Source organism: Sapajus apella, unplaced genomic scaffold (genome assembly GCF_009761245.1).
Source record: "Sapajus apella isolate SASKATOON/1434 unplaced genomic scaffold, GSC_monkey_1.0 scaffold22, whole genome shotgun sequence".
Taxonomy (NCBI): domain Eukaryota; kingdom Metazoa; phylum Chordata; class Mammalia; order Primates; family Cebidae; genus Sapajus; species Sapajus apella.
The window spans coordinates 6,358,000-6,369,539 of record NW_022436962.1 but is presented as its reverse complement, the minus strand read 5'-3'; the positions used below and the strand labels follow the sequence as shown (position 1 = coordinate 6,369,539).

Sequence of the window (11,540 nt, the reverse complement as noted above, 5' to 3'; positions counted from 1 at the left end):
GAGCCCTACAGTTCAAGACTGATTTGGGCCATACATGAACCTAGGCCTCATCTCTAATAAAAAACCTTTAAAAATTAGATGACTGTGGTGGTGTTCATCTGTGGTCCCAGATACTCGGGAGGCTGAGGTGGAAGATGGCTTGAGCTCAGGAGGCAGAGGTTGCCACGAGCTGTGATTGCGCCACTGTACTTAAGCCTGGACAACAGAGTGAGACCCTGTCCCAAAGAAAAAAAAATTTAAAAAGTTAATGTGATTGGAAAGTTAAATGTATTTTTTAAAATTATAGATAATACAGCTGTTAAATAAAAAATGAGATACTTCTGTGGTAATACAGAAGTCAAAGTGCATTTTGCCTAAATTAGTGTGTTTTTTTTTTTTAAACAGTCTCAGTGACATTGCCCAGTGGGAAGGTTTGTGGGGTGAGGTGTATGTGTGATATATCATTTATTTGGGAAAGGGTGTTCATACATATTTTGTTGTTTTCATGGACAAAAGATTGAGAAACTGCTACTCTGTGTTCTATTTTGTTTGATTGGTTAGAATCAGATTTACCTAACTTGGGTTTTAATTTTAAAACAGATTTTAAAATGTAAAATACTTATAAGTTATTCTAATAAGAGCCTTTGCTTTCTGCTAGGATTGGCAGCCACCATTTGCATGTGATGTTGATAAACTTCATTTTACGCCACGTATCCAGAGACTGAATGAATTGGAGGTAAGTGTTCTGTCTTCCTGTATTCCAGGGGGACCCTCTTTGAAATTATTAGGATGTATTAAAACTGTTATAGAATCACCAATATAAATCTGTTTTTAGATTTATATTTGAGTAAATAAGAAAATTTCTTTGAATAGAGAACAGATCTTTAAAATATTGAATTGGCTAGGCATGGTGGCTCACACTTGTAATCTCAGCACTTTGGGAGGCTGAGGCAGGAGGATTGGCGTGGGCAACATAGCAAGACCCTGTTTCTACTAAATAATAATTTAAAAAATTAGCCAGGTGTGGTGGCATGTGCCTGTAGTTCCAGCTACTCAGGAAGCTGAGGTGGGTGGATTGCTTCAGACTGGGAGGTCAAGACTATAGAGCCATAGTTGTGCCACTGTACTTGGCACTCCAGCCTAGGCAACAGAGCAAGACCCTGCATATATATTATATATTAATATATATATAATATGTATATTATACCCTGTATATATTATATAATATATATAATTATACATATTGTATATTTATATATTTATAATATATATTAAATAATATTTATATATTATATAAATAATAATATATAATTTATATATTATAAATATATATTTTATATATATTATATATATAAAATATATATACACAATATATATTATACAGGGTAAATATATATATTTAAATATGTGAAGATACACACACACAATTGTATTTTTTTTGTAGGGATAGGTCTCCCTATGTTGCCTGGGCTGGTCAAACTCCTGGGCTCATTCAGTCCTCCTGCCTCTGACTTCCAAAGCTGGGCATATAAAAGCTTGTTTACTTGCCATATAATTTTAAACAATAATAGGGAATTGTGCTTATAGTACTACTTCAGCTGCTTTCAGAGTGCCTACTTACGTTGCAGCAAGGTATACTACTGAGTGTTTAACTCCACGTCTGTCATGTGGTAGGGACTGAATCAAATTTAAGTCAACTAAAATTTTAATTTTTTTTTGATACGGAGTCTCACTCTGTCACCAGGCTGGAGTGCAGCTCTGCAATCCTGGCTCACTGCAACCTCTGCCTCTTGGGTTCAAGTGATTTTCCTGCCTCAGTCTCCCAAGTAGCTGGGATTACAAGTGTGTGCCACTAAACCTGGCTAATTTTGGTGTTTTTAGTAGGGATGGGGTTTCACCGTTTTGCCTAGGCTGGTCTTCAACTCTTGACCTCATTATCATTTTTTGAGATGGAGTCTTGCTCTCTTGTCCAGGCTGGAGTGCATTGGCGTGATCTTGGCTCACTGCAGCCTCTGCCTCCTGGGTTCAAGGGATTCTACAGCCTCAGCCTCCTGAGTAGCTGGGATTATAAGGTGCACCCCACCACACCCAGCTGAGTTTTGTATTTTTAGTAGATAGGGAGTTTCACCATGTTGGCCAGGCTGGTCTCAATCTCCCGACCTCAGGTGATCTGCCCCCATTGGCCTCCCAAAGTGCTGGGATTACAGGCATGAGCCATCGCACCTGGCTGACCATGTATACTTGTTTAACCAGCTTTATTTTGGGTATTTTTGGCTGTTTCTCATTGAATTTAGAAAGCGGTATTGTATGATTCTGCTGAAAGCATTACATTTAAAAAAGTTTTTTAATGGCATTGTAATTAAATATTCTAAGAAATAAAATATCACATGGGCAGGTAATAGGAACTTTAAAATAAGCTAAATGAGATGAAAACTCAATTCATTGTCTTTTAGGCTCAGACTCGTGTAAAATTGAATTTCTTGGACCAGATTGCAAAGTACTGGGAGTTACAGGGAAGTACTCTGAAAATTCCACATGTGGAGAGGAAGATCTTGGACTTATTTCAGCTTAATAAGGTAAAGGACTAATGACCATCTTACTCATTTAATAATCTTACTGACAGAATGAATTTGGTCTTTCTTTGCCTTAAAAACAAACTTACTGCTCAGCGAGGTGGCTTGCGCCTGTAATCTTAGCACTTTGGGAGGTTGAGATGGGAGGATTGCTTGAGCCCAGGAATTTGAGACCAGCCTGGGAAACGTGGGGAAACTCTGTCTTGACAAAAAACATTAGCTAGGCATGTTGGAATGTGCCTGTGGTACCAGCTTCTTAGGCGGCTAAGGTGGCAAGATCACTTGAGCCCAGGAAGTGGAGGCTGCAGTGAGCTGTGATTGCACCACTGCACTCCAGCCTGGGTAACTGAGTGAGACCCTGTTTCAAAAAAGAAAAAAAAAAGAAAAGAAACTTGTTTTTTGAGATGTGTGAAATGAGATTCTCAAGTCAGTTGAGTGATGAGGATTGTCAGGTTCTGCTTCCCACATCTTGAAGCCTTGTGGAATATCTTGCTGCCACCTGTTTTTGTCATTTTTGAACTTTATAAAAATTCTGCACACTGTTTCTTTTTTATTACAGGTAAGGAAACCGAGGCTCAGGGTGATAAAGAAAAAGCTAAAAAAGCTGAGCCATGGCCAGGCGTGGTGGTTCATGCCTATAATCCCAGCACTTTGGGAGGCAGAGGCGGGTGGATCACGTGAGGTTAGGAGTTTGAGACCAGCCTAACCAACATGAAGAAACCCCGTCTCGACTAAAAATACAAAATTAGCCAGGCATGGTGGTGTATGCCTGTGATTCCAGCTTCTCAGAAGGCTGAGGCAGAGGAATCGCTTAAACCGGCAAGGCAGAGGTCTTAGTGAGCCGAGATCACGCCATTGTACTTCAGCCTAGGCAACAAGAGTGAAACTCTGTCTCAGGAAAAATAAATAAATAAATAAAATCTGAGCCATAATTCAATGTCAGGCCCATTTAATTCTGAAATTTACATTATTTCCATCAAACATGCTGGCATGCATCCTAGTCTTTAGTATCTGGAGATTTATTTAAGAGTCCAAAGTAAGACCAAGTATTACAACCCCTTCTTTGGTTAGAGATTTAGTTTTAGGTAACGTGGTTCTTTCCACATGACTGCTTTGAGGATGTGAGAAGTAGCTTAGAGGGAACAAAATGTTTATGGACCATGTTGTCAAGAGAGATGTCTAAATTTTCTAGCTTAAAATTAATTTTGTGTGTGTGTGTGTGTGTATGTGTATGTGTTTGTGATTGACTGGCAAAATTTTTTTTTTTTTTTAAATCCTGATTTTACAACCAAAAACACCTTTTTAAAAGGTAACCATAGCCAAGAATATTTTCCTCTTGGAGTCATATTTAGGTGCGATTAGAAGTGACTTCCATATAGTCGTTTCTAATTTTGCTATTTTAACAGTTAGTTGCAGAAGAAGGTGGATTTGCAGTTGTTTGCAAGGATAGAAAATGGACCAAAATTGCCACCAAGATGGGGTTTGCTCCTGGCAAAGCAGTGGGCTCACATATCAGAGGGCATTATGAACGAATCCTCAACCCCTACAACTTATTCCTGTCCGGAGACAGCTTAAGGGTGAGTTTGGAGACTAGTTTTATTTTACCACTTGTTGGTACATTGTCTTTCCAGGGAAATGAAAAGGCGTTGATTGTGTTTGGAAGACCTGCTTGGCATGGTGGCTCATACCTGTAATCCCAGCACTTTGGGAGGCCAAGGCGGGTGGATGACCTGAGGTCAGGAGTTCGAGATATGCCTGGCCAACATGGAGAAACCCCGTCTCTACTAAAAATACAAAAAATAGCTGGGCATGGTGGTGGGTGCCTGTAATTCCAGCTACTTGATAGGCTGAGGCAGGAGAATCGCTTGAACCTGGAAGGCGGAGGTTGCAGTGAGCTGAGATCACGTCACTTTACTCCAGCCTGGGCGAAAGAAAGAGCACAACTCTGAGACTCTTGTCTCCAAAAAAAAAAATGAAGACCTTGTTTTGTGTTTTTTTTTTTTTTTTTTTTCCCAGTGTTTTTATTCTGTTTTGAGAGCCACTATACTTAGAAGTTTGTTTCTGGAATGAGTAAGATTGTGGAGGAAATTTTTTTTATTGTCAGGAGCTGAAATCTGTATCAACTTTACTACAGGTGTTTTTTCTTTACAACAAGGAGTTATTATGTACTTGTTACAACTTTGCATTCACTTTAAATTTAAAGAATTTAAAGTACTTCTGGCTGTCATGAAGGTATAAGCTATGAAATAACTTGCCTACCTATTCTCTTTTCCAGCTAAGATTTCTAAGGAGATTTTCAGAATGTTGATACTGATAAAAGACAGGGGATTTTATAATGTCACATAGCTAATGGTTTTCTTCTAGTAGTTCCTGTGTAGCCATGTTCATTTCCTGACAAAAATGGTATTTGTGAAATTATTCATTTAAAAACTTTTAGATAAAACAATCCTATAAAAACGTCCATTTCTTTCTAGGCCTTAGTAGAAAGAAGAGGGATGTCATTATCCATTCATACCCTTTGAATTATTCTAGGACTTACAGCAATGAGCCCTATAATTTTAAGAATTGTTTTCTATCCTATAGAGAGGTAGGAAGAGAAAGTTTCTGAGGGGTAAATCCCTAATCAAAGTCCTGTCCTAATATTACAGACACACACACACACCATCTGTAATGCTTAAATCTGGCAGATTTTTTCTTCCCTCTCTCCCTTATTGATTCCAGGTGAATTTTCTTTTTAGCCTAGAAGAAAGTGGCTAATCTGACATTCAAAACCTTTTTTAAATTGTATTTTTAAATTTTTTTTTTTTAGTACATTGCATGAATGTTTAGTGACCCACGGATGAAATTGTTTAGAATATTGAATGTGGAACCTTTTTCCCTCTTATAGTCAGGTCTAGATAGAGTTGCCCATAATAGATTAATTTTCTTTTCTTGAACTCATTCCTAAGTTCAAGAGGAAGTTACAGAGAAAAGAGAGAGTCCCTTTAATGCTGTATTGTGGGTTGTAACCTTTTAGAAATGTGTCACTTTTGTACTTAAAAAGGCAATGTAGTTTTATAGTTAAAAAGCCCTTAAGGATTTATACAATCAAAGAGTCTGAATGGAATAAGTATTTAAAGGTACCGTTTTATAAACATTGCATCTACAATATAGGTAAATATTTGTTGAGGGACTTAACTGTGTACCAGGGATGTTTTAGGAAGTGATACACATTCATTGTAGAAAGTTTAAAAACACAAGAGGAAAGTATGGCAAAAATAAAATGACTCCCAATACTTCTACCTGTTATTTCTCTTAGGGCTATTTTTATGCATACATTCACAAATTGGAAGTGTACTTTTCACACACATCATTGCATCTTGGGTTTTTTTTACTTAACATATAATGAGCATGTGCTATATCATTGAATATTTTTTGAAAACATGATTTCTAATGACTGGCAATCCATTTTTTATAGCTGGACTTTATTTTGATTTCTTCTATTGTTGAATGTTTAGGTCGGTTCTAGTTTTGTATTATAATATTACGATGAACATTCTTTGTATGTAAATTTTTATACCCGTTTCTGGTTTTTGAGATACTTAGTAGGGCAAGAATTGGAGAACATATAGTTAAGAAAAACAGAGGTGTGCAGTGAAGGAATTGCTGCAAAAGGGTGAACTGGAGTGTAAGTTAAATTTTGGGAAGCGACCGGGCGTGGTGGTTCACGCCTGTAATCCCAGCACTTTGGGAGGCCAAGGCCGGCGAATCACAAGGTCAAGAGATTGACACCATTCCGGCCAACATAGTGAAACCCCGTCTCTACTAAAAATACAAAAAATTAGCTGGGCGTGGTGATGTGTGCCTGTAGTCCCAGCTACTCAGGAGGGTGAGGCAGGAGAATTTCTTGAACCCAGGAGGCGGAGGTTGCAGTGAGCCGTCCCACCTGGTGCTTGATGACAGAGCTCTGTCTCAAAAAAAAAAATTATTTTTGGGGAAGCTTAAGAAAAGTTGATACATTGTTATAATGGAACAGAGGCCTCAATCTTGCATCATCATGTTTTCTGAGTGTCTTAAGGGATTGCCCTGTCTTTGTGGGATGATGTGTTTATGGCATGATGATGATATTAATCGCTTCTAAGTCCTAGATTGTGCCTAGGACTAGTTTCTCAAGTAAAGGTTAAAATTAATGTCTGTGTATTAATAACATTAGATATAAAACTAATATATTATGTATTTTGAATTGTGGTTTAGAACAAAATATTAAAGCTCTTCGTATTTCTTCTAAAAAAAACTACAGGGTGTGATTTTCTTAGGTTTCCAAAATCCTTACAGAACCAAGCAGACCAGAGATGGAAACACTGAGACTAACTAGTGGGAGATAGGAACCACATATATAGTATCTGTATTTGTGATCAGCCACTTAACACAATTTATGTGATTCAGCTCCATTAGTATTTTCTCTCATACTTTTGTGTCTCAAATAGAAAGTACAATGAATACATAGAGGGGATTAACTTAGATGATGGACTGGTTTTATTCCCCTCTGCATAATTTCATTAAACATACTCTAAATGCTCTATTGAGGACTTTTTACAGAAAAGAAGGCAATGTTCTATACTAATTTTTTTAAAAAAAATAAAATATTTGTTTCTCTCAACTGTTATTGGTATTTAATTTGCCTCATAACTTTTTTTGTTTTTTTGGTTTTGTTTTTGTTTCAAGACAGAGTCTTGCTCTGTCACCCAGGCTGAAGTGCATTGACACATTCTTGGTTCACTGCAACCTGCACCTCCCAGTTTCAAGCAGTTCTCCTTCATCAGCCTCCAGAGTAGCTGTGATTATGGCACGTGCCACTACGCCCAGATAATTTTTGTATTTTTTGATTTCACCATGTTGCTTGGCTAAGCTAGTCTCAAACTCCTGACCTCAAGTAATCTACCTGCCTTAGCCTCCCAAAGTGCTGGGATTACAGGCATGAGCCACTGCACCTGACTCAACTTTTTTCAGAATGTAAATGTTTTAACTGTTAGGAATATAATAGTTTTCTGTATCAAATCAAAGTGTAGGTTTAAGTAGAATTAGCAGAATATTTAATATTTATAGGATGCTGTTACCACTGGTATATTCATTACTTGTTAACAAGTAATGAGTCAATATTTTTTGATAGTATATCATATTCCTTAACTATTAGAAATAAACTTTATCCTTTTGTTGCTTCGTACTTTCTGTTGTTCTTCCCCCAGTGTCTGTATTTCTGCAAATGTGAGGGAGAAAGGAGCCAAATCTTATTAGTGAGATTTTAGGGTAGTAATGGTGCCCATAGTGTCAGTACTTTAGGAAGGTTATTATTTCCGTGTATTTCTTTCCAAATATAGCTGCTATAACACATCCCAGAGGGTTACTTTAGAACTTGCTTTTAAAAAGGTTTTTCATGATGTTGTGGGTCATCTTATGAAAGAGTAGTATTTAACTGAAATTCATATTGGCTTTAGTGGCAATATGTTTGTTGTGGTAGTGTTATGTTGGCCTTAAATGTCCTCCAGCTTAGAATTAAACTAAAAAGAAAAACCAAAGCAAGAATAGATGCATTTCTGATCAGAACCAAAGTTATTACTCTGGGCTACCAGTTGATCTTTGCCTTGTGAGTTGGACTTTGTAGGGATATAGTAAATGGAAACCCTAGTGAGGAAGAATACTTTAGTCAAAAGACCTGTTTCTTCAATTCAGGTGATATCTTTAGATGATAATTTTGCTAGTTACTATACAATTGTAAAATCTAGAAAACATATTGGATTCCCTATTTTTTAATTCCAAACACTTTTTAAAAATGAGATATTTTTAATATGGAAAACTGTTCTGGGAGCTGATAAGGCGCCTTTCTAACAATTTAGACCTGACAGTTGCAAGCAAAAAAATTCCGAGTGGTTCAATGGGAATGCCTTGCGACTGCTATGTCCTGTTGTAACCTGATGATGTCAGCAATGAGAAGCCAAAGCAACACCACCTGTTAAAATTTTTAAAAATCTTTTTTTTACCTGTATATGTGCATGTATGTGGTTGGTAACTGCAGACTTGTCTTTATTTTTATTTAGATTTTTTAAAATTGTAGGCTTGTTATGTATCTACATAAATAGTTGTAAAATATACCTTACAAAATTCCACTGAATCTCTCTAAGATTAAAAAAAGAGGGAATTAATCAGTACAGTTGTTATTTCCAGTGTTTGCAGAAGCCAAATCTGACCACAGACACCAAGGACAAGGAGTACAAACCCCATGATATTCCCCAGAGGCAGTCTGTGCAGCCCTCGGAAACATGCCCCCCAGCCCGACGAGCAAAACGCATGAGAGCAGAGGTAAGAGCTTCGTGAGTTTGATTAGAAAGAATTCTCAAGCCCTAAATACTAATGGCTGTCTGACGCTGGATTTCTCTTATGTGTATGTACTTTGTAGTTTTGAACCTTGTTAATCTCACAAAGGGATGCTGTTTGTATTCCAGCTTTTACACTTGGGTGAACTGTACCATCAAAGGGGTGAGGAATTGAAGAAATCGTTCTAAGTTTATGCTGCTGGGACAGATAGCTGCTTGTTATTAGTCAAGGCCTTAGGAAGAATTGGTGTTCTTGTGTTCTTGGATTGCCCGTTACCCTCACAAAGTTGGGTGATGTTTAATGGAGATTAAGGCTAGAAAGCATAAAGATGAGGCGTTTTTTTAAACAGAGTGGTTAGAAGACAGTTAAAGCCACTTTTCTCATACTTCCTTTGTTTTTTTGTAAAGAGATAGAGTCTCGCCCTATTGCACAGGCTGGAGTGCAGTGCTGTGATCTCGGCTGACTGCAACCTCTTTCTCCCAGGTTCAAGCAATTCTCCTGCCTCAGCCTCCTGAGTAGCTGGGACTACAGGCACACGCTGCCATGCCCAGCTAATTTTTTATTTTTTATTTTAGTAGAGACAGGGTTTCACCATGTTGTCCAGCTTGGTCTTGAACCCCTGAGCTCAGGCAATCTGCCCGCCTTGTCCTCCCAAAGTGCTAGGAGTATAGGCGTGAATCACCGTGCCCGACCCACTTTTCTCAGACTTTTTATGGAATCAGTGGCACATATTTATGCTAAGCTGAAGAATTGGGCAGCCTCAGGGGGCACTGAATAAATAGGATGAGATAAAAGAGACACATGAGGGAAAGTCAGTAGGGAAAGATTGATAAGAAAGGATTTTTTTTTCTTCTTCCTCCTCTTCTTCTTAGAGGTGGTCTGACTAAGAAAGGGTTTTTTTTTCTTCTTCCTCTTCTTCATTTTAGAGATGTTCTTGCTACGTCTCCTAGTGTGGAGTGCAGTGGCATGATCATAGCTCACTGTAAGCTTCTAGGCTCAGATGATCCTGCCACCTCAGACTCCTGAGTAGCTGGGACTACAGATGTATGCCACATGTGCCCGCTTAATTAAAAGATTTTAAATAGAGACAAGATCTCACGTGTTGCCCAGGCTGGAGAAGGATTATTTGCTTTAAGACTTTTCTGCGGCCGGGCGTGGTGACTCATGCCTGTAATTCCCCCACTTTGGGAGGCTGAGGTTGGTGGATCACCTGAGGTCAGGAGTTCGAAACCACCCTGACCAACAAAGTGAAACCTCGTCTCTAAAAAAAAAAGACTTTTCTGCTCTGAGAAGTTTTCCCTGGGAAAGAAAGAATATTTTTCTAGTTATCTTGTTCCCATACCAGAGGTATAAAGATTTTGGATTCCTGCCTAGCCTGATGGACATGTGAGTTTTAGGACTCAGTGATCATATATAGGTAACTGTTCAGAGCTGGTAAGCCTCATATTGCATTAATCATAGTAAATCAGTGACTGGTTTTTGATAATTCTCAAAAATTTTTAAAAATCAGCCATTTTGTTTTCTGAAGAAATAAATAAGAGAATTGTTTTTCACTTGGCAAGTTGAGATAGGAAAAAAACTTAGTGACTCCTTTTTCCTTAAGGAAGGAGACTGCCCAGAATAAGGAAAATATGGTTATTTGAAGCCCATAAGCATGTTTAAGATTCATTAATCTATGAATCAGTTCTTTCTTGAGCATCTTCTTGATCTTATAAATGTATATGTAAGATGTGCCCCAGTGCTGTGGCTGCCTGTGTCTGCTTCGATGACACCTGACAATAATGATATTGCTCATGGAAGAAACTCTTTTTAGCAGTGGACATCCTTAATATGCATGAAGAAACACGGGCAAAGTGAGAAAGTATAGTTCCCCAAATATTTCACCATTACAGACCACAAAAATGGTTTTGTTTGCTTTACCAATAAGTATCAACACTTTAAGAAATAAGAGATTGGCTTATATATTCTCAATGAGGAAGGAGTCCTTAACAGTTTAGTGATGCTAGAAGTGTAGTTTATAATAATAGTTTATTAAAATAATTTATGGAAAGTTATTGTGGAAGCCAAAATTTCTATAATTACTGGCAGACCTTGGAAGAGGACAGCAAACTCTTAGAGGCTAATGGAATTATGACATTTATATAACTACTTAGTGCCATTTGGCTTAGTGCGACAATTGAATAAAGCATAAAGCAAATAGATAAGAACGAAGAACCTTCTAGGAGGAAAATAGAGTTGTCCTTCTGATTTTGAATAGAAACACTTCTCTTTTTTTTTTTTTTTTTTTTTTGAGACGGAGACTGGCTCTTGTTGCCCAGGCTGGAGTGTAGTGGCATGATCTTGGCTTACTGTAACCTCTGCCTGCTGGTTCAAGCAATTCTCGTGCTTCAACCTCCTGAGTAGCTGGGACCACAGGTGTGCGCCACAACACCTGGCTAATTTTTGTATTTTTAGTAGAGACAGGGTTTCACCATGATGGCCAGGCTGATCTCTAACTCCTGGTGTCAAGTGATCTGCCCACCTCAGCCTCCCAAAATGCTGGGATTATAGGTGTGGGCCGTCCTGCGCAGCCACAATTTGTTCTTGATTCTTTGACTTTTCCCTACTTTTTTTTTTTTTTTTTTTTTTTTTTTTTTT

The 11,540-nt window shown here is 37.9% G+C and overlaps 1 protein-coding gene across 1 annotated transcript in view; it reads left to right on the top strand.

Moving 5' to 3' along the window:
- The first annotated feature begins 318 nt into the window (after positions 1 to 318).
- The window catches only part of KDM5B (lysine demethylase 5B), a 56,524-nt gene continuing 45,302 nt past the window's right edge, over positions 319 to 11,540 (top strand). The window contains exons 1-4 of the mRNA XM_032288777.1: positions 319 to 715; positions 2,433 to 2,555; positions 3,959 to 4,129; positions 8,754 to 8,888. Of these exons, the coding sequence (XP_032144668.1) occupies positions 4,028 to 4,129; positions 8,754 to 8,888 (237 nt within the window). The 5' untranslated portion in view covers positions 319 to 715; positions 2,433 to 2,555; positions 3,959 to 4,027. The remainder of the gene's footprint in view (positions 716 to 2,432; positions 2,556 to 3,958; positions 4,130 to 8,753; positions 8,889 to 11,540) is intronic.